The sequence below is a fragment of the Lampetra fluviatilis genome, chromosome 38, assembly GCF_964198595.1.
Source record: "Lampetra fluviatilis chromosome 38, kcLamFluv1.1, whole genome shotgun sequence".
Taxonomy (NCBI): domain Eukaryota; kingdom Metazoa; phylum Chordata; class Hyperoartia; order Petromyzontiformes; family Petromyzontidae; genus Lampetra; species Lampetra fluviatilis.
The window spans coordinates 3,723,964-3,746,750 of NC_136312.1; the positions used below are offsets into that span (position 1 = coordinate 3,723,964).

Consider the following 22,787-nt stretch of genomic DNA (forward strand, 5'->3'; position numbering starts at 1 on the left):
AAAGCTTCAAATCTAGAATGTTTTGATTGCCCTGAAATTCACGAGAATGGTCACGTGGCAGTCGTGGTCGAAGAGGCGAACGTGAAATCGAACAAAAAACACGTCCTGACCTCGACGTGGTTTGAACACGCAACCTTCTGATCTGGAGTCAGACGCGCTACCGTTGCGCCACGAGGTCCCCATGAGGGATGTTGATTATCGCCCGACAAGGAGCCGCTCTCTCTCTCTCTGTGAGACATGGAGCCAAGTTTGACGACAAACCTTCTCTGAGACAGATGCGGTGCCGACAGAAGACCAAACCGTCCATTTACCAACCAGTGGAAGATGTTTTCTTGACTGGGAATAAACGTAAGGTAATTTTTATGAACTAATTCCGAGTAATCCTCATTTCAGTTCGAATTAGTATTTTCCCTAACTGGCAACGTTGTAGCAGCCGTGGTACCACCACAGTAATGTCAGACGAGTCAAGGTTGTAATGATGAATAGACAAAAGGAACGGGACAGGTAAGAGAGAGGTGAGAAAGAATGGGGAATGAGAGAAGGATGGATGAACTAATTCCGAGTCATCCTCATTTCATTTCGAATTAGTATTTTTCCTAACTGGCAACGTTGTGGCAGCCGTGGTACCACCACAGTAATGTCAGACGAGTCAAGGTTGTGATGATGAATAGACAAAAGGAACGGGACAGGTAAGAGAGAGGTGAGAAAGAATGGGGAATGAGAGAAGGATGGATGAACTAATTCCGAGTAATCCTCATTTCATTTCGAATTAGTATTTTCCCTAACTGGCAACGTTGTAGCAGCCGTGGTACCACCAGAGTAATGTCAGACGAGTCAAGGATGTTGATGATGAATGGACAGAAGGAACGGGACAGGTAAGAGAGAGGTGAGAAAGAATAGGGAATGAGAGAAGGATGGAGAAGCGTAGAAAAATGGGGGGGGGGGGGAGGGGGGAGAGGTGGACGAGGAGCAGAGTCTGTTTTCACAGTGGGCGGGGAGAGGCGTTCAGAGTGGGGGGTGGCCACACAGAAGCCACGTGACATACACAAGGCGTGGGGTGATGTATATGAATAGATGTACAAAGCATGAATTATTGACCAAGTTTTAATCCTGGTCTGAAACTGGGATGGAGCACCCAATCCACTGGCTCGCTGCGCTGGAAGGAGTTCAGAGTAAATGCTTCAAGGTACATGATGATCCAGCTCTCTCTGATTCAGTACGCTCAAGTAAAGTGTGGACACTCTCACCTGTCACAAGATGTATATGCTGAATGGAAGAGTAGGCCGTAGTTGACGCGTGCCAATCGGTGCGTTCTTTACAAGAATTCCACCGATTGATTCCTGACTTTCAGATTCGATAAACAATTGTCATGGAACATATTTCGATTGTCCTGAAATTCACGTGCATAGTCACCGTGGCATAAGCGGTCGAAGAGACGAAAGTAAAATAGAACAAAAAACACGTTCTGACCTCGACGTGATTTGAACACGCAACCTTCTGATCTGGAGTCAGACGCGCTACCGTTGCGCCACGAGGTCTCCACGACATTCACCGCACACAGCACGAGGGATGTTGATTATCGACCGACAAAGCACCTCTCACTCTCTCTGTGAGACATGGAGCCAAGTTTGACGCGAAACTTTATTATGGGACAGATGAGATGCCGACGAAATACCAAAGTGTTTACTTACCAACCGTCGGATGATATCCTTTTTTTTCCCACGAGCAAACGTACGGCTCTGACCAAAGTGGCATTTAATTTAGAACAACGGTCGCTACCCCTTGTAATGTCGTACGCCTCGCACAACCATTATAAGGGGGGTAGAATCAATGATCTGATAAATGGATACAAGACGAGGAATGGGAGAGGAGAGCGGGTGGGGAATGAGAGCAGAAGGATGGAGAATGAGTCTAATGAGACGAGGAGAGGGAGGAGGAAGTAGCAGCGGCAGCAGCGCCTCGACACTGCTGCTGCTGCTGCACGGAGGAGTAGGATGAGCTGCGTCTGTTTCCACAGTGGGCAGGGAGAGGGGAGGGGTTCAGAGTGGGGGCAGCCACAGAGAAGGCACGTGGTTTACCGGAGGCTTCGTTTGACTTCTATTTCTACACGAAGCACAAATTCCGACCGAAGCTGGAATCCTGTTGCCACATCTGGGGTGGGTGGAGCAACCAGCTCCTACCTCGCTGCACTTGGTAGAGTTCAGAGGAATTGATGATCCAGTCTCATCAGATTGAGTGCGGTGGGACAAAGTGTGGACATTCACACTTTGTCAGTCGGAGCGTTCGTTTACGAAAAATTTCACCGGAATCGACGGCCGTTTCCTCACTTTCAGAATAAAGATAATAAGGTAAATATACTTTTCGATTGTCCTCAAGTTCACTGGCACGGCAACCGTGACAGTTGCAACAGAAGCGTGACAGGGTGGTGAATGTAAAAAAAAGCCAATTATTGACCTCGACGTGATTTGAACACAATGATGATCCAGCCCTCTCTGATTCAGTACGCTGAGGTAAAGTGTGGTATTCTCACCTCTTCTAAGATGGATATGCTGTGTGGAAGAGTAGGCCGTGCCGTTTGGGAGTTTACGCGTACAGTTCCTTAATCGAATTCCACCGATTGATTCCTGACATTCAAATTCGATCAGTCATTGTCATGGGACATGTTTTGATTGATATTCTTAGGTTTTTTCGGTAAAGTCTCGTAGGTAAAAAATTTAAATTTATAAAAGTAAAATAAAAATAACATAAAAATCACGACGTTTCGGAAGCAACACAAGCTTCCGTCTTCAGGTGGAACAGCCACAGCACGATAGCTGTATCAAGAATATGAATCCTTGCAGTCACGAAAGCTTCAAATCTAGAATGTTTTGATTGCCCTGAAATTCACGAGAATGGTCACGTGGCAGTCGTGGTCGAAGAGGCGAACGTGAAATCGAACAAAAAACACGTCCTGACCTCGACGTGGTTTGAACACGCAACCTTCTGATCTGGAGTCAGACGCGCTACCGTTGCGCCACGAGGTCCCCATGAGGGATGTTGATTATCGCCCGACAAGGAGCCGCTCTCTCTCTCTCTGTGAGACATGGAGCCAAGTTTGACGACAAACCTTCTCTGAGACAGATGCGGTGCCGACAGAAGACCAAACCGTCCATTTACCAACCAGTGGAAGATGTTTTCTTGACTGGGAATAAACGTAAGGTAATTTTTATGAACTAATTCCGAGTAATCCTCATTTCAGTTCGAATTAGTATTTTCCCTAACTGGCAACGTTGTAGCAGCCGTGGTACCACCACAGTAATGTCAGACGAGTCAAGGTTGTAATGATGAATAGACAAAAGGAACGGGACAGGTAAGAGAGAGGTGAGAAAGAATGGGGAATGAGAGAAGGATGGATGAACTAATTCCGAGTCATCCTCATTTCATTTCGAATTAGTATTTTTCCTAACTGGCAACGTTGTGGCAGCCGTGGTACCACCACAGTAATGTCAGACGAGTCAAGGTTGTGATGATGAATAGACAAAAGGAACGGGACAGGTAAGAGAGAGGTGAGAAAGAATGGGGAATGAGAGAAGGATGGATGAACTAATTCCGAGTAATCCTCATTTCATTTCGAATTAGTATTTTCCCTAACTGGCAACGTTGTAGCAGCCGTGGTACCACCAGAGTAATGTCAGACGAGTCAAGGATGTTGATGATGAATGGACAGAAGGAACGGGACAGGTAAGAGAGAGGTGAGAAAGAATAGGGAATGAGAGAAGGATGGAGAAGCGTAGAAAAATGGGGGGGGGGGGGGAGGGGGGAGAGGTGGACGAGGAGCAGAGTCTGTTTTCACAGTGGGCGGGGAGAGGCGTTCAGAGTGGGGGGTGGCCACACAGAAGCCACGTGACATACACAAGGCGTGGGGTGATGTATATGAATAGATGTACAAAGCATGAATTATTGACCAAGTTTTAATCCTGGTCTGAAACTGGGATGGAGCACCCAATCCACTGGCTCGCTGCGCTGGAAGGAGTTCAGAGTAAATGCTTCAAGGTACATGATGATCCAGCTCTCTCTGATTCAGTACGCTCAAGTAAAGTGTGGACACTCTCACCTGTCACAAGATGTATATGCTGAATGGAAGAGTAGGCCGTAGTTGACGCGTGCCAATCGGTGCGTTCTTTACAAGAATTCCACCGATTGATTCCTGACTTTCAGATTCGATAAACAATTGTCATGGAACATATTTCGATTGTCCTGAAATTCACGTGCATAGTCACCGTGGCATAAGCGGTCGAAGAGACGAAAGTAAAATAGAACAAAAAACACGTTCTGACCTCGACGTGATTTGAACACGCAACCTTCTGATCTGGAGTCAGACGCGCTACCGTTGCGCCACGAGGTCTCCACGACATTCACCGCACACAGCACGAGGGATGTTGATTATCGACCGACAAAGCACCTCTCACTCTCTCTGTGAGACATGGAGCCAAGTTTGACGCGAAACTTTATTATGGGACAGATGAGATGCCGACGAAATACCAAAGTGTTTACTTACCAACCGTCGGATGATATCCTTTTTTTTCCCACGAGCAAACGTACGGCTCTGACCAAAGTGGCATTTAATTTAGAACAACGGTCGCTACCCCTTGTAATGTCGTACGCCTCGCACAACCATTATAAGGGGGGTAGAATCAATGATCTGATAAATGGATACAAGACGAGGAATGGGAGAGGAGAGCGGGTGGGGAATGAGAGCAGAAGGATGGAGAATGAGTCTAATGAGACGAGGAGAGGGAGGAGGAAGTAGCAGCGGCAGCAGCGCCTCGACACTGCTGCTGCTGCTGCACGGAGGAGTAGGATGAGCTGCGTCTGTTTCCACAGTGGGCAGGGAGAGGGGAGGGGTTCAGAGTGGGGGCAGCCACAGAGAAGGCACGTGGTTTACCGGAGGCTTCGTTTGACTTCTATTTCTACACGAAGCACAAATTCCGACCGAAGCTGGAATCCTGTTGCCACATCTGGGGTGGGTGGAGCAACCAGCTCCTACCTCGCTGCACTTGGTAGAGTTCAGAGTAAAGCAGTCTGGGTAATTCATGACCCAGTCTCATCATGCGGTGGGACAAAGTGTGGACATTCACACTTTGTCAGTCGGTGCGTTCGTTTACAAAAATTTCACCGGAATCGACGGCCGTTTCCTCACTTTCAGAATAAAGATAATAAGGTAAATATACTTTTCGATTGTCCTCAAGTTCACTGGCACGGCAACCGTGACAGTTGCAACAGAAGCGTGACAGGGTGGTGAATGTAAAAAAAACTATTGACCTCGACGTGATTTGAACACGCAACCTTCTGATCTGGAGTCAGACGCGCTACCGTTGCGCCACGAAGTCCCCTCCAGAACACAGGGTCCAGACGCGCTAAATATATACACAGCACGGTGACCATTGATTACTGATTGCGCAATGCCTGCAGTTGCCAACTTTTCAACTGTCGACCGAACCCAGTCAGCCACGGTGAGTGAGTGGGTGAGTGATTGAGTGGATGAATGACTGGATGGGTGCCAAGGTGAGTGAGTGATTGAGTGGATGAATGACTGGATGGGTGCCAAGGTGAGTGAGTGATTGAGTGGATGAATGACTGGATGGCTGCCAAGGTGAGTGAGTGGGTGAGTGATTGCGTGGATGAGTGACTGGATGGGTGCCAAGGTGAGTGGGTGAGTGATTGATTGAGTGGATGAATGCCTAGATGGGTGCCAAGGTGAGTGAGTGGGTGGGTGATTGATTGATTGGATGAATGACTGGATGGGTGCCAAGGTGAGTGGGTGGGTGAGTGATTGAGTGGATGAATGACTGGATGGCTGCCAAGGTGAGTGAGTGGGTGAGTGATTGAGTGGATGGGTGCCAAGGTGAGTGAGTGGGTGAGTGATTGAGTGGATGGGTGCCAAGGTGAGTGAGTGGGTGAATGACTGGATGGGTGCGTGGCCAATGGCCGAGCCAGGATTTTCATGTAGTGGAGGGGGCAACCCCTCAGACAAATTATAGGAGTTGTTAGTCAGTAAGGAGTTGTTAGTAAGGACTTGTCCCTTGCTTTTTATTCGACGCGTGTGCGGCGATGGCGCAGCGATCGATCGAGGGTCGAATTCGCGCTCGCTGAAGGTGAATGCCTCCAGGGAAGTCGTGTACTGTTTACACAACTGCGCACAATTCTGTGAGTCGCTTATAACTGCTTTGCCGTTACTGATTGCCAATTATGGACTCAGACTATTGTCCTATCATCTCATAGAGTCCCTGGCACGTCATAATATGCTACACAGTGGCAGTGGGGGTCGCAAAATGCCGAATTTTTTACTAACTAGCTTTACTACTCGGCTTCGCCCGGGACTTTGATTCACCACGCCCGGCCGCCTTTGTCTCCCCAGTGGCGATGTTCACACACCACAGCAGTTATTTGTTTGAGGCTGAATCGACCGAGGGGAGACCCCAGGACCGATTCAAATAATCGTCACCGGTGGTGGCCGTGAGCGGGAATCGAACTCGGGTCGCGGGGTTCGTAGCGCAGCGCACTACCCGCTACACTACAATGCGTGACGCTTCCACATGCGCGGGTCACGTGATAGATGTGACGTCACAGCTCACTTGCCGTGTAAAAAATATATGCATTATTGAGCTCCCCCCCCCAAAAAAAGTGTGTTTTAATCATTTTTGCATCGTGTAGAGTCTGTAAAGTACCCACATGGCAAATTTCCAGTTTGTTGCATGTCGGGAAGTACGCTAAACATTTTGAACAAACACATATTCACAACTTTGCCTTTTATATATATGGAGATAAACCCCAATGATCCGATCGAAATGAGGTATTTCGATCGGATCATGGGGGGGGGGGCACGTGCCAACCCCCCCCCCCCCCTCACTGGCTCTGCCAGTGTGCGTGGGTGAGTTTGTGTGTTAGCGAGTGGGTGGTTGAATTGGTGTGTAAATGACTGGATGGGTGGGTGAGTTGGTGTTTGAGTGGATCGGTGGGTGTTTGAGTGGATGGGTGGGTGAGTGGGTTTTTGAGTGGATGGGTGGGTGAGTGGGTGAGTGGGTGTTTGAGTGGATGGGTGGGTGAGTGGGTGTTTGAGTGGATGGGTGGGTGAGTGGAAGTTTGAGTGGATGGGTGGGTGAGTGGGTGTTTGAGTGGATGGGTGGGTGAGTGGGTGTTTGAGTGGATGGGTGGGTGAGTGGGTGTTTGAGTGGATGGGTGAGTGAGTGGAAGTTTGAGTGGATGGGTGGGTGAGTGGGTGTTTGAGTGGATGGGTGGGTGAGTGGGTGTTTGAGTGGATGGGTGGGTGAGTGGAAGTTTGAGTGGATGGGTGGGTGAGTGGGAGTTTGAGTGGATGGGTGAGTGGAAGTTTGAGTGGATGGGTGGCGGGCGGGTACGTTGGTGGGTTGGCTCATGGGTGAGTGAGTCAGCGCGTGGATTAGCGAATAGTGGGTGAGTGGATGGGTGAGTCAGTGGGTGGGTGAGTGGATAAGTCGGTGGGTGAGTGAGTAGTGAATTAGTGGGTTCGTGTCTGCGTAGGTTGGTGAGCGGTTGTTGGGTTGCCACTTTTTCCACTGTTGACCAACGCAGCTCGACGTCTCAGTCGGCCTCGGCCTGAGCACGGTGGGGCAGTGACCTCCAACAAAGTTCAACCTCCCCCACCGCGTCCCTCGTGGGCTGGTCAAAGAGCAGCGGGCACCCGATCCGGGCCGGGGTGGGAGTGGTGGCGGTGGACTTTGATTACCGCGGCTCGGGCAGGGGAGGGGCTATGCACGGAGGGGAGGGGCTATGTACTGGGGGAGGGGCTAGGCATGGAGGGGAGGGGCTATATACGGAGTGGAGGGGTAGGCATGGAGGGGAGGGGCTATATATAGAGGGGAGGGGCTATGTACGGGGGAGAGGGCTGTGTACGGAGGGGAGGGGCTATGCACGGAGGGGAGGGGCTATGTACGGGGGAGGGGCTATGCACGGAGGGGAGGGGCTATGTACGGAGGGGAGGGGCTATGCATGGAGGGGGAGGGGCTATGCATGGAGGGGGAGGGGCTATGCATGGGGGGGGGAGGGGCTATGCATGGGGGGGGGGAGGGGCTATGCATGGGGGGGTGGGGCTATGCATGGGGGGGGGAGGGGCTATGCATGGAGGGGGAGGGGCTATGCATGGGGGGGGAGGGGCTATGCATGGAGGGGGGAGGGGCTATGCATGGGGGGGGGAGGGGCTATGCATGGGGGGGAGGGGCTATGCATGGAGGGGGGAGGGGCTATGCATGGAGGGGGGAGGGGCTATGCATGGATGGGGGAGGGGCTATGCATGGAGGGGGAGGGGCTATGCATGGGGGGGGGAGGGGCTATGCATGGAGGGGGAGGGGCTATGCACGGAGGGGAGGGGCTATCTACGGAGGAGAGGGGCTATGCATGCAGGGGGTGGGGCTATGCATGGGGGGGGAGGGGCTATGCATGGAGGGGGAGGGGCTATGCATGGGGGGGAGGGGCTATGCATGGAGGGGGGAGGGGCTATGCATGGGGGGGAGGGGCTATGCATGGAGGAGGGAGGGGCTATGCATGGAGGAGGGAGGGGCTATGCATGGAGGGGGGAGGGGCTATGCATGGAGGGGGGAGGGGCTATGCATGGAGGGGGAGGGGCTATGCATGGAGGGGGAGGGGCTATGCATGGGGGGGGAGGGGCTATGCATGGGGGGGGAGGGGCTATGCATGGGGGGGGGAAGGGGCTATGCATGGGGGGGGAGGGGCTATGCATGGGGGGGGGAAGGGGCTATGCATGGGGGGGGAGGGGCTATGCATGGGGGGGGAGGGGCTATGCATGGGGGGGGAGGGGCTATGCATGGGGGGGGAGGGGCTATGCATGGGGGGGGGAAGGGGCTATGCATGGGGGGGGAGGGGCTATGCATGGGGGGGGAGGGGCTATGCATGGGGGGGGAGGGGCTATGCATGGGGGGGGGAAGGGGCTATGCATGGAGGCTGTCACGGAGTGGTGCTCTCCAGAGATGCCCAATAGCGGCGGAGCAAACTCCACTGACCTCTCACCCTGTCGCTGGCGGCGGCGGTGGTGCGACTCGTGGTGGTGGTACAACAGGTGGTAGTGGTGCTGCTGCTGGTGGTGGTGCTGCTGGTAGTGGTACTGCTACTGCTGGTGGTGGTGCTACTGCTGGTGGTAGTGGTGCTGGTGGTCGTGGCACTGCTGGTGGTGCTGGTGGTGGTGCTGCTTGCTGGTAGTGCTGGTGGTAGTGGTTCTGGTGGCACTGCTGGTGGTGCTGGTGGTGGTGCTACTGCTGGTGGCGCTGGTGGTGGTGCTGGTGGTGGTGGTGCTGCTTGCTGGTGCTGCTGGTGGTGCTGGTGGCACTGCTGGTGAACAATGCAGAGCGAGTTTGACGAGTCTGGCCTGCGTGCCACCGTCTCCTTCCAGCCTCTACCGCCCTTCTGCTTCGACTGGACGGGTACGCGCATGGTTTGCGAGCCCGCGCCTGTGTGTGTCCGCGTGTGTGTGTGTAGCCGGGTGGCTAAAGCACAGCGAGTTGGCACAGTAGGGGGCACAGGTGGTGCATCAGCCAGTCATCTCGGTCATCTCAGTCGACCCGTGGCACCTGCTGGGTCTGCCCCGTGACCTGCCAGCGGGCGTTCGACACTTCACGTGGCCTGGCACAAGCGTCGTGGTGACCTCACCGCCACTTAGTGGCGAATGGCGGTTGTTGTGTGTGTGTCCGCGTGTGTCCGCGTGTGTGTGTGTGTTCGCGGTGTGCACACGTCGCCGCCGCCGGGGAGACAAAGGCGGCCGGGCGTGGTGCTGGCCACCCACCCCCCTCGTGGGCCACCGTGCGGCGGTTCTGCTCACGAATAGCCCAAGGCCGTAGCCATGGAGTCAACATTGGGGGGGAACAAATCTTCCAAATCTAAATTTGAAAAGAATTTCCTACCATTTCCTGCCTAAAATATTAAAAAATTCACTAACATAGGATGGACTTTTTTTTTACAATAATGTCCAATAGTGTATTGTATTACATTGGTCTGTTTATTTCTTTTTTTTTAGCTTTTCTTGTTTCATTGTATGCAATGGCAGAGATTAGGGATTAATAAAGTACAACCATAATCACAATCATATAAACAAATCTATTTTATAGCAATATATTGGGGGGGACATTTTGAGCATATTTGAATATTGGGGGGGGGGGGCGTTTCCCCCCCAATATCTCCATCTAACCTATATAATTAATTTTTTGTCTATCTGTCTGTCTATCTGTCTGTCCGTCCGTCTGCGTACGCTCCCTTGCGGGGGATGTAACTCTCGGACCGTGGGGTTCGGCGAGATTAAATGTTGCAGGTGGGCACGCCCCCGGCCCCGCGGTAAACTTAGGCATTTCCGATTTTTCGTCTCTAAACTTTAAATCGGACCGATTGTCGATTTAGTGCGATTTCTATTAATTTAGTTATTTAACGATTTATTTATTTAATATCGCCGACCGGCGCGGACCACGGCGGTTGCCCCTGGCAACGGGTAGCGACGCATTCGCTGCGGGGTGGACGCCATTTTTAATTCCCGTTAAAAATATGCGCACGCAATAACACGCGACTCTGAGGTAAATTCATCAAAGTTTCACGTCCTCTTCACTCCCCCCCCCCCCACCCCAATGTGTGCAATTACTATTATAGGGTCGGTAGATAATAAAATTATAGCGATTAGACAGTATTATTGTAGCGCGGGGGGGGGGGGTTAACGGCCCCAGTACCCAGCCTCAGCCGAGTGGGCAATCTAGGCGAGACCGGAGGCTCTGCACGGTACTAGGCCTCGACACGCAACTCTGTCAGGCGTCGACTTTGTGGTATAAACTCGATATACCCAGCGTTGCCAAGGGGAAAAATACATTTAAAATCTTCTGAAAACTTTAAAACATAACATCCCAATGAAAATACAACTGTGTAATTAAAACTCTAAACCCGACCGCGCCAAGAATCGATTCTCTTAATCGCGAAAAGGAATCGATGGTTGTAGATTCATTTAGAATCGCCTTATTTCCGTTTAATATTAGTTCAAGTTCAAGTTCATTTATTAGGTATAGCCCTGTGAGCCATTCAGCTCTTGAATCGGGTGCAACCGCAACAAACAAAAAACAAAAACATGAACAAAAAAACATCTTAAAGTGAATATGTGACTAAGTGCAAACAGAAAATCCAAGAAAAGACAGCAAAATATTGCAGAAAAAACACCGTACACCAACGCTGTGTGCAAAAATCCCAGTGGGATGCAAGTCAAACAACAACAACAACAACCACAAGACAGCTTAAATTAAGGTCATCAGTCTAACTCTGTACTACAACAAACAAACATGGCTAAACCAATACACTTTTCGAAATCACCAAAATAAAGCCATGAAAGCAATGAAAAAGCAATCATAGGAACTGTGACAGAATTTTCACAATAAATGGCATAAACAACATGTACTACCAAAACCCTGCAGCCATAGCTGGCTGCATGAGTCACTCCACCTTTAAGATCAGCACACTAAATCAAAACACAGGTCATACTTTGTAGCGATCATCCGGAGCGAAACATTTTATTTTAGGTCACTGAATAGCACTGGCAGCTAGGGGTGTACAACTCCTCTAGAGCAGTTTTGAGTGAAGATCTCATAGGTAGTGACTCAAGTTTCAATTTATTGGCAACAGCATTCCAGACCCTGGGGGCATCAATAGCAAAGGCCCTTCCTCCAGTATATGTACGGCAATAGGGAATATTAAGCTGGTAAATGAGTGTAGATCTTAGGTCAAATTTGTTCTTTGAAACAGAGATGAGATCCAGCAGGTAATCTGCAGATTCTTTTGCAAGTACATCATGAATAAATAAGATCTGGTGCACAAGCCGTCGAACATTCAGAGATGTTAAGTTTGACCCAATGTAGAGGTCACAGTGGTGAGTCCTATATGGGCAGTTCAATGCAAATCTTAAGGCCGAGTGATACATTGAGTCAAGCTTCTTCAGTACAGTACTTGGGGCTGATTTATAAACAATGTCACAGTAATCAAGTAGAGGCAGTATGGTAGCTTTAATCAATTCCAAACGGAACATAGGGGGGAAGCAGTGCTTGTGTCGATATAGAAAACCAATTTTAATTTTTGTCTTTTTCCCAATATAATCAATGTGATCTTCAAAATTCAGTTTTGAATCCAGGATGATCCCAAGATACTTATAGATCTTAACTTGCTCTATTTGATCATTATTTAAGGAATGTAATTTGGGGAAAATAACTTCCCGCTTTAGTCCTAGTGAGAAGCATAGCACCTTGGTTTTGGCAGGATTTAGGACTAGTTTAAGAGCAACTAGCTGATGTTGTAGTTTGTTGAAATCACTCTGGAGCTTAGCAATCACGTCATCCGGAGAGCGGCCAGCAGTAATTAGTACCGTGTCATCTGCAAAAAGATTTACCCTGGAATAATCCAGTTCAGTGCCCAAGTCATTTACATAAAGAGAGAACAAGAGGGAGCCGAGAATGGAACCCTGTGGAACCCCTTTTGTTATCTTAACACTGTTTGACCTCCAACCATCTGTGAATACAGTTTGGGTGCGAGAAAAGAGGTAATTTTTTTAACCATTTTACTGTGTTTTCGGAAAAACCGAGGCAACTTATTTTACTAAGCAGGATGTTGTGGTCTACTGTATCAAAAGCTTTGGACAAGTCAAGAAAAAGACAGGCGCAGTACTGCTTATTATCAAGGCTACTGTAAATGTGATTCATAGAGTCTAATGCAGCAGATGTGGTGCTGTATTTTTTTCGGAACCCAGATTGTTTTAGATGTAATAGATTGTTGGCGGACAGGAAACTGATAATTTGGTAGTTCAATAATTTTTCAAAAATTTTCATCAACGGGGACAAAATTGAGATAGGTCGGTAGTTATTTGGATCATCTTTAGGGCCCCCTTTGTGAAGTGGACGAACATAGGAATGTTTCCATTCTAGAGGAACTGATGCTTCTTTGATGGACAGGTTGAAAATATGGGCTATAGGTTTGTATATTAGGTGACCAACACTTAGTAGAGCAAAGACGGGAATACTATCTGCTCCGGTAGAGGAGGACCCTTTGAGGAAGGACAGTTGTTTCAGAACATTACTTTCGTGGATTGGCTGAAAACTAAATTCGCTTAATGTTTGGATAGGGGTGTAGGAATTTGCATGAGCAGGGGTGACTCCCAATAGATTATCAAATAGGGTACCAGCTTCAGAAAAATGAAGGTTAAAATTGTCAACTATTTTTTGGGGATCTGAAAAATATTCCCCATTTCGGTTAAGCTGAACGGGCAGATGATCTGTTTTGGATGCCTTTTCGATACATTTGATTGTTTTCCAGAAAATCCTGGCATTTCCATGAGATTCAAGGAGAGTAGAAGAGAAGTAGTCATTTTTTGCATGCCGTATTCTTTTGACGCATCTATTCCTTAAAATCCTGTATTCTAGCCAGTCATTAACCAAATTACTTTTCTGAGCACATGCCCAAGCCTTGTCTCTAGTTTTCATGAGTTTTGTAATCAAAGGATCAAACCATGGTGGACGATTGCCTTTAGTTTTAAATTTAACCAACGGAGCATGTTTGTTAAGAATTTGTAGAAACGTGTACCTGAAGGTCTCCCAAGCCGTAGTCAGGTTTGGAATATCACAGACCTTGTCAATATCCGAGTGAAGCACATCATTAGTAAATGCCTGTATGCTGAAGTGTCTCATGGAGTGCTTCTCAACCAATTTAGGGGGGGCTTTGTGTCTGGCTGATGATCTCACCCCAAAAATGAAGGAGTGATCACTAAGGTTATTACCTAGAACACCAGTCAGTGCGAAATTGTGAGGGGCATTTGTCAATAGGACGTCAAGCAGAGATGACTGTCCCGGATTTTTTAGGTTGGGTCTTGTGGGGACATTTATTAATTGAAACAGGTTAAATTCATCTGCAAAATTTGTGGCCACGGCCGGCGGGTTTAGCCAATTCCAATTTAGATCACCCACTAAAACTATTTCACCTTTAGGGAGGCCCCCAAGAAGCTCTCTCAGTGCAGATGCAGCTTCAACATCCTTACCACTAGGCGGTCTATAGCAGCACACTACCAATATGTGTTGATTATTAGGGAGAGTTATTCTGAGAGCCAGACCTTCAAAGCAACATTTTTTAAACAAGGAGTGAGCTGGTGAACATGCAATAGTATTACGAACATAGATGGCAATTCCACCTCCTTTAGATCCTCGGTCAAGCCGAAAAAGGTTGTAGTTGTCAATCGTAATCTGCAAGTCATTGACGGCAGGAGTGAGAAATGTTTCTGTTAGGCAAAATATGTCCGGGTCAAGATTTGCTACTTCTAGTTTTAGTTGACTTAATTTAATCAAAAGCCCTCTGATGTTGACATGTAGAACACCAACACCTTTTCTGCCAGAAAAATCTACAGAATTATATGAGTTCTTTACATTTGGGCCAGGATGAAGCTCAATACCACCCAGAAATAAGAAAAGTAGAATTAATAGTTTGCACAGGTATTTTCTGTGAAAGGATGAAGAGCGACGAACCTTGGACGAATAGCATCAGCTCACAGATGGTGTTATTTTTAAGAGCAGAATGAAGTTTGGAAGGAGTGCTGGTGAAGTAATGGGACAAAGATAGGGTTTAAAAGGATACAATGATGGAGTGTAAAAGTGTCTATAAGTTGTTTCATTAGCAGGTGTAGTGGCAAATTTAGCAATAAGTATTGACGCGAAGTAACGCGGGTAGCCGTTTGTAGAGTTGAGTGTGGCACTAGATATGGCCGGGAGGGACAGTAGTAAGATACACAGCAGGTGAATTGACATCTTTAAAACACTAAATTTAAACACACACACAGCTCACTCACACGCAGCTCACCCTCACCCACTCTCACGCACAGCCCACACCCATGCAGCACAACGCACACACGGCCGCACACGCCGCCGCCATCTTGCTGCTGTTGTTGTTGCAGCTGCTGTTGTTGTTGCAGCTGCTGTTGTTGTTGCAGCTGCTGTTGTTGTTGCAGCTGCTGTTGTTGTTGCAGCTGCTGTTGTTGTTGCAGCTGCTGTTGTTGTTGCAGCTGCTGTTGTTGTTGCAGCTGCTGTTGTTGTTGCAGCTGCTGTTGTTGCAGCTGCTGTTGTTGTTGCTGCTGCTGTTGTTGTTGCAGCTGCTGTTGTTGTTGCAGCTGCTGTTGTTGTTGCAGCTGCTGTTGTTGTTGCAGCTGCTGTTGTTGTTGCAGCTGCTGTTGTTGTTGCAGCTGCTGTTGTTGTTGCAGCTGCTGTTGTTGTTGCAGCTGCTGTTGTTGTTGTTGCAGTTGGTTATAGAGTTGATATAAACTGCTACGAATGGGAAATATCCGGCGTTGACCGGGGCTAAAATATAATTAAAAACTCCTGAAAACTTTAAAACATAACATACGAATGAAAATAAAACTCTGTAATTAAAAATGGAAACCTCCTATGCGCCAGGAATCGATTCTTTGAATCGCGCAAAGGAATCATCGAAGGTTGTAGATTCCTTTAGGATCGCCCTTAACATGTGGTGAGGGGGAGAGTGGTGAGGGGGAGAGTGGTGAGGGGGAGAGTGGTGAGGGGGAGAGTGGTGAGGGGGAGAGTGGTGAGGGGGAGAGTGGTGAGGGGAAGAGTGGTGAGGGGGAGAGTGGTGGTGGTGTGGGTGAGTGGTGAGGGTGAGGTTGAGTGGTGAGGGTGAGGTTGAGTGGTGAGGGTGAGGTTGAGAGTGGTGAGGTTGAGAGTGGTGAGGGGGAGAGTGGTGGTGGTGTGGGTGAGTGGTGAGGGTGAGGTTGAGTGGTGAGGGTGAGGTTGAGTGGTGAGGGTGAGGTTGAGTGGTGAGGGTGAGGTTGAGTGGTGAGGGTGAGTGGCGGTTGTGAGTGGTGATTAGTGAGGGGTGAGTGGTGAGTGGTTAGGGTGAGTGGTGAGGGTGAGCAGTGAGGGTGAGCAGTGAGGGTGAGTGGTGATTGGTGAGGGTGTGATTGGTGAGGATGAGTGGTGAGTGGTCAGGGTGAGTGGTGAGGGTGAGTGGTGAGCGGTGAGGGTGAGTGTTGAGGGTGAGTGGTGAGTGGTTAGGGTGAGTAGTGAGGGTGAGTGGTGAGCGTGAGTGGTGAGTGGTGAGCGTGACTGGTGAGGGAGAGTGGTGAGGGAGAGTGGTGAGGGAGAGTGGTGAGGGAGAGTGGTGAGGGAGAGTGGTGAGGGAGAGTGGTGAGGGTGAGTAGTGAGTGGTGAGGGTGAGTGGTGATTGGTGAGGGTGAGTGGTGAGGGTGAGTGGGGAGGGTGAGTGGCGGTTGTTAGTGGTGATTAGTGAGGGGTGAGTGGTGAGGGTGAGCGTGACTGGTGAGGTTGAGTGGTGAGCAGTGAGGGTGAGTGGTGATTGGTGAGGGTGTGATTGGTGAGGATGAGTGGTGAGGGTGAGTAGTGAGGGTGAGTGGTTGTTGTGAGGGTGAGTGGTTGTTGTGAGGGTGAGTGGTTGTTGTGAGGGTGCGTGGTGAGGGTGAGTGGTGAGGGTGAGTGACGGTTGTGAGAGGTGATTAGTGAGTGGTGAGGGTGAGTGGTGAGGGTTAGTGGTGAGGGTGAGTGGCGGTTGTGAGTGGTGATTAGTGAGGGGTGAGTGGTGAGGGTGAGCGTGAGTGGTGAGGGTGAGTGGTGAGGGTGAGCGGTGAGGGTGAGCAGTGAGGGTGAGTGGTGATTGGTGAGGATGTGATTGGTGAGGATGAGTGGTGAGTGGTCAGGGTGAGTGGTGAGCGGAGAGGGTGAGTGTTGAGGGTGAGTGGTGAGCGGTGAGGGTGAGTGTTGAGGGTGAGTGGTGAGTAGTGAGGGTGAGTGGTGAGCGTGACTGGTGAGTGGTGAGGGTGAGTGGTGAGGGAAAGTGGTGAGGGTGAATGGTGAGGGTGAGTGGTGAGGGTGAATGGTGAGGGTGAGTGGTGAGGGTGAGTGGTGATTGGTGAGGGTGAGTGGTGAGGGTGAGTGGGGAGGGTGAGTGGCAGTTGTGAGTGGTGATTAGTGAGAGGTGAGTGGTGAGGGTGAGCGTGAGTGGTGAGGGTGAGGTTGAGTGGTGAGCGGTGAGGGTGAGCAGTGAGGGTGAGTGGTGATTGGTGAGGGTGCGATTGGTGAGGATGAGTAGTGAGGGTGAGTGGTTGTTGTGAGGGTGAGTGGTGAGGGTGAGTGATGAGGGTGAGTGGTAAGAGTGAGTGGTGAGGGTGAGTGACGGTTGTGAGAGGTGATTAGTGAGTGGTGAGGGTGAGTGGTGAGGGTTAGTGGTGAGCATGAGTGGTGAGGGTGAGTGTTGAGCGTGAGTGGTGAGGGTCAGTGGTGATTGTTGAGGGTGTGATTGGTGAGGATGAGTGGTCAGGGTGAGTGGTGAGTGGTGAGGGTGAGTGGTGAGGGTGAGTGGTGAGAGGTGAGGGTGAGTGTTGAGGGTGAGTGGTGAGTAGTGAGGGTGAGTGGTGAGCGTGACTGGTGAGTGGTGAGGGAGAGTGGTGAGGGAGAGTGGTGAGGGAGAGTGGTGAGGGTGAATGGTGAGGGTGAGTGGTGAGGGTGAGTGGTGAGGGAGATTGGTGAGGGAGGTTGGTGAGTGGTGAGTTGTGAGGGTGAATGGTGAATAGTGAGTGGGAGTGGTGAGTGGTGAGGATGAGTGGTAAGGGTGAGTTGTGAGTGGTGAATGGTGAGGGTGAATGATGAGTACAGTCAATATGCACTGCTGTTATCATACCAGGTACCACCACCACAATATGTACTCCTCTCATCATAGCAGATACCACCACAGCAGTATGCACTGCTGTAATCATAGCAGGTACCAACACAGCAGTATGCACTGCTGTAGTGATAGCAGGTACGACCTCAGTCGGTATACACTGCTGTAGTGATAGTAGATACTGCTATCGAGTTGGTAGATACCGCTATAGTAAATACTAAAACAGTCAGTATATACCACTGCAGTCAGTCAATACTGCTACAGTCAGTATATACTACTATACAGTCAGTACATACTGCTACGGTGAGTAGCTACTAGAGTCAGTAGATAATATTATAGAGTGAGTAGATACTGCTATAGATTTTGTAGTTACTACTATAGTCAGTGGATACAACTATAGAGTCAGCAGATACTATACAGTTAGTCGTTACGAGTATATAGTCGGTAGATACTACTGTAGGCCCAGTAAATACTACTATGGTCAGTAGTTATTACAGTCACTAAATACTACTACACAGTCAGTAGCTACTACTGGCTCAGTAGATACTACGGTACAGTCAGTAGATACTACTACAGAGTCTATAGATACCACTTCCTCTGTTGTATGTAAGGTGTTGTTAGTATATATACCTACGAGGGGTAAAGATATTTTTTGAGGGGGGGGGGGGAGACCACAATTTTCGGAAACATTTTGACATCAACTATTTACCCCACACTTTCTACAACTTTTTGGACTTGTGAAAGCCTCTTATATATTTGTTGGTGGAGAAATGTACAAACAGCCCACCGGGCTTTGACAATACCTTAGTATCTGTGTATATATATGTAAGGTTTTTAAGAAATATATTTTTCACCCGGGCAAAGCCGGGTACTTCCGCTAGTGTATATATAAAAGGCAATGTTGTGATTATGTGTGTCTGTTAAAAATGTTTAGCGTACTTCCCGACATGCAACAAACTGGAAATTTGCCATGTGGGTACTTTAAAGACTGTACACCATGAAAACATTATAAAAATACACTTTAGTTTTTTTGGGGGGGGGAGCTCAATAATGCATATATTTTTTGCACGGCAAGTGAGCTGTGACGTCAAATCTGTCACGTGACCCGCACATGTGGAAGCGTAACGCATTGTAGTGTAGTGGTTAGCGCGCTGCGCTACGAACCCGGCGACCCGAGTTCGATTCCCGCTCACGGCCACCACCGGTGAAGATAAACTAACCCATAGCCGAACACTGCCCATCGACTAACATTGCACATAGACCAACATTGCCCATCGCTGAAAATTGCACAGACTAATATTGCTCATCAACTAACATTGCACGTCAACTAACATTGCCCATCAGGCCTGAATGGCTGAGTGCTTGAACGGGTGACAGCGTTGAAGCCGCTGCTTGAATGGTGCCTGGCTGCTGCTGCTGCAGGTGCAGCGGTGATTGAGAGATTTCCAGGCGGCTGCTGCCGGTGAAGCCGCGGTGAAACGCCGCGCTCTGGCTACGGCGCTCGGGGTTCATCAGACGAACTCCGTAGGTCGCGATGCCGTTTTTTTTGCCGCGATCGCCGCTCACCCCGGCGTCTTCCGGCTCCCCGCAGGCCGCGTGGCCGTGTGGTTCGTGTCGCGGATCCTCTGGCTGACGCGGATCGGCCTCGCCGATCACGAGCGCGGCAAAACCATCTACCCCGGCGACCTGGACGACCCGCGGGCGCTGCTCTTCCTGCGGCACCTCGAGATGTCCTTCGAGCCCGCCTTCTGGCGGCAGATGACCTTCGCCGAGCGGACGGGCTTCCGGGTCTCGTTGTCCGTCGCCCACCTGGGACGGACCTCCTGGGTGATCCGCGGGCACCTGGAGGCGGGCCTCCACCCGGCGCCACTCATGGCGTTCGTCAGTCAGATGGTCTACGTGGACGCGGAGAGCAGGCGCCCGGCGCCGCTGCCCGACTGGTTCCGCGAGACGCACCGGCACCTGGGGGGCTCGCCATCTCCCGGCCTCCCGCGGCCGTACGACGCCGGCGGCGCCGGGAGGCCGGCGAACCCGTTCCGCTACGAAGTGACGCCGGGCGCCAGCAGCCTCGACGCCAGCCGGCACGTCCACCAGGGCGAGCACGTGCGCTTCTGCGCCGATGCGCTGGCCGCCGGGCTGGCTGCGGCGGAGGAGGGCGGCCGCGGCGGCGGCCGCGGCAGCGGAGGCGGTCACGGCGGCGGTGAAGGTCACGGCGGCGGTGAAGGTCACGGTGGTGGTGGTGGTGAAGGCGTAGGGGCGGGCGCGTGGAGCACGGCGCGGCTGGAGAAGCTGTCGGTGATCTTCGCGGGGGAGGCGTTCGCCGGAGACTCGCTGCTCGTCGAGTCGTGGGTGGAGGCCGAGCGGCCGCGCTGCATTCTCTTCGAGGTGTCCAAGGGAGGGAGGCCGCTCGTGCACAGCGCGTGGACGTTTGGCGATGGCGGCCCGCGGGCCTCGCGTGCCAAGCTGTGAAAAGTTTTTGTTGCAATCTCCCCAGACGGTTGGGCGGCGTTCGCGACCCGGGTGGGTGGCTCGTTCTCCGTCCGTCGTAGAGGGTCCACGGTTTGTAATGTGATACGCGACGTCAACGCACAATGTCCGCTCACTCTCGCAGAGAGAGAGGGGACGACTCAGAGGTGCCAGGAGGAAGAACTTCACACGAACGGTTAAGCGGCGGCGGCAGCAGCAGCAGCAGCGGCCACTCTATTAAAAACTATTTTATATTTTACCAGGTAAAGCCCCACTGAGCTGTATAGCTAATTTTCAGAAGTGACCTGACCGCATATGATAACTCAACAAAGTAGCCGATGACGTGGAATTCTTTTGGAGCCGATGAATCTAAACGCTGTTTATAAATGTGGAGCGAAAAACCAGAGGGCCTGGCTAAAAATACACACGACCACGGGGAGAACATGCAAACTCCAAATATACAGCAGCAGGCGTCAGGGTCAGGATCAAACCCAGAGCCTCCTGTATACCAGGCGAGGTAGTTAACATCTCGCCACCATGGCGCCTACTCGGTCAGGAGCCGGCACCAAATTCCCCTATGAGATCTGCACTGTAATCCGTTGGCCGCCCTGGTAAATACTGTGCAAAGCCTACTTCACAGATGTTATTGTGAGTTCCACAATAACATCTGTGCATGATCCACCAACCCCCATTTCTGCCTGCACAGCCCTGGACCACTACAGGCAGCCACATGCAGCATCGTAAGCAGCAGGATCGCAGCCCGGCATGACGGATTTTAGTTTCGGCTTTTTTAAAATTATGATTTCTATGCTGACTTCGTGCGACCCGCCCTGTTGACGCTTGATGCGGTTGCAAGCGAAACGTCGTGTCTGTGTAGTTGATGAAGTCTGCGGTGAGGATTTTGCCTTTCAACTCACCGGCGACCTTCCCAGTGGCCGGGTCTTAACGCCGAACATTTTTCCAGATTTTCAGGTTGGCCAAACCCCCCCCAAAAATATATATATTACGGATCAGATGTGGAACGACAGAATAATGCCGCAGGCAAAGTCTCCTTCGCATATCCGTCATATTGAAGGAGATGGATTGTCTGTTCTGTTATGTACTGTCTCTGCAGTAACACTGGTGACTATTTTTAGATGTGCAATATGTTAATTTCCTGATGACGCCTGCTTCATTTTGCAACCTTCTGCTGTGTAATAAAGAGATGATCGCATGGCGTCGGTTGAGACATTGCTTTGGGTTGTCGTCCATTCGCCGCATTCAACCTGACGATGAGCGGCGTGCAATCCCCGCTCCCTCTCTCATCACCTTGTCCAAACTCGCACTGCTCGCACGCACTCCGGCTTGTCGCTCAGTCTTGTATCGCTTTGCGACTCACAGATGGCAGTGAGGCGGTGGCCCTCCAAGCTGTCAGGGTTCGCTCCATGGACAGCGTTTGCCCGCTCACCACGTCAAGTCTCACCCAAAAAAAACAAATGAACAGAAACACCCACCGCGTCCCTGTGTCAATAACCACACCGTGTGTATGTGCGTGTCGCGCTACAGGGAAAAATACGTAAGAGGCGACGTTTCGGCCAATGGCCCTTCAAAGTACGTAAGTATAACCCGTAAAAACAAAGTTTTTCACTATAAATCCTTTATATGCATGGCGGCTAGAGTCCTCTGGTCCTCTGGCTTGAGATGGCTGCCACCTATGGGTCGGATGATTGCATTGCACCATTAAGCAATTGGTAATTAAATATAATATTTTTGTCCTAAAAAGTGTAAAATTTAGGAAAAAAATTTTCACGAACATTAATTGTCACGCACAACGAGTCTGTGGAAAATGTCAGCTCGATTGGATCACGGGAAGTGGGTTAAAAAACGACCGAAAAATTTGCACAGTCCTAAGCAAGCAAGCGAACTTAAAATAAAGGATTTAATAAATAGGACAGAATAGACAGTGGAACGATGCTACAATTTGGAGACTACACTTCCTGGGTTTTCTTCACGTGCTCTGGTTTCCTCCCACACGTAAACATTCATTAATTGACTGGTAACATTTTTAAATATACAGGGACTCCTCTACTTACGAACATTCGACTTAGGGACCTTCAGAGATATGAACAAACCTGGTCCGTATGTCCAGTTGTCTGTTCGGACCGATAGTCGTAATTTCAAGCGCCGCGCAATAGATGGCGGTGGTGGTGGCATCTACATCTGCAGAACGTGAAGAACCAGTGGCATCTACATCTGCAGAACGTGAAGAACCAGTGGCATCTACATCTGCAGAACATGAAGAACCAGCGGCATCTACATCTGCAGAACGTGAAGAACCAGTCGCATCTACATCTACAGAACGTGAAGAACCAGTGGCATCTACATCTGCAGAACGTGAAGAACCAGTGGCATCTACATCTGCAGAACGTGAAGAACCAGTGGCATCTACATCTGCAGAACGTGAAGAACCAATCGCATCTCCACGAGAGGATAAAACTGTTAAAGCAATTCCCCGTGTTTGTGTACATGCCATACAACACGTTTGGAAATCGACACGAGTAAAGTTGGACTTACGAACAAATTGACTTACGAACAGACGTCAGGACCCTAACTCGTTCGTAAGTAGAGGAGTC

The 22,787-nt window shown here is 50.2% G+C and overlaps 1 protein-coding gene and 5 non-coding genes across 6 annotated transcripts; 1 reads left to right on the forward strand and 5 right to left on the reverse strand.

The window, feature by feature from the left end:
- Positions 1-106: 106 nt before the first annotated feature.
- TRNAW-CCA (transfer RNA tryptophan (anticodon CCA)) lies at positions 107-178 on the reverse strand. Its single transcript has one exon. It is a non-coding gene; the product is annotated as a tRNA-Trp (tRNA).
- Positions 179-1,466: 1,288 nt separating this feature from the next.
- On the reverse strand, positions 1,467-1,538 carry TRNAW-CCA (transfer RNA tryptophan (anticodon CCA)). Its single transcript has one exon. It is a non-coding gene; the product is annotated as a tRNA-Trp (tRNA).
- A 1,413-nt stretch (positions 1,539-2,951) lies between these two features.
- Positions 2,952-3,023, reverse strand: TRNAW-CCA (transfer RNA tryptophan (anticodon CCA)). The gene has a single exon. It is a non-coding gene; the product is annotated as a tRNA-Trp (tRNA).
- A 1,289-nt stretch (positions 3,024-4,312) lies between these two features.
- Positions 4,313-4,384, reverse strand: TRNAW-CCA (transfer RNA tryptophan (anticodon CCA)). Its single transcript has one exon. It is a non-coding gene; the product is annotated as a tRNA-Trp (tRNA).
- Positions 4,385-5,297: 913 nt separating this feature from the next.
- Positions 5,298-5,369, reverse strand: TRNAW-CCA (transfer RNA tryptophan (anticodon CCA)). Its single transcript has one exon. It is a non-coding gene; the product is annotated as a tRNA-Trp (tRNA).
- A 3,701-nt stretch (positions 5,370-9,070) lies between these two features.
- On the forward strand, positions 9,071-21,338 carry LOC144945713 (uncharacterized). Its single transcript, XM_078874277.1, has 2 exons — positions 9,071-9,452; positions 19,301-21,338. The coding sequence occupies exons 1-2, from the start codon at positions 9,371-9,373 to the stop codon at positions 20,176-20,178; spliced, it is 960 nt and encodes a 319-aa protein (XP_078730403.1). The 5' UTR covers positions 9,071-9,370; the 3' UTR covers positions 20,179-21,338.
- Positions 21,339-22,787: the final 1,449 nt, after the last annotated feature.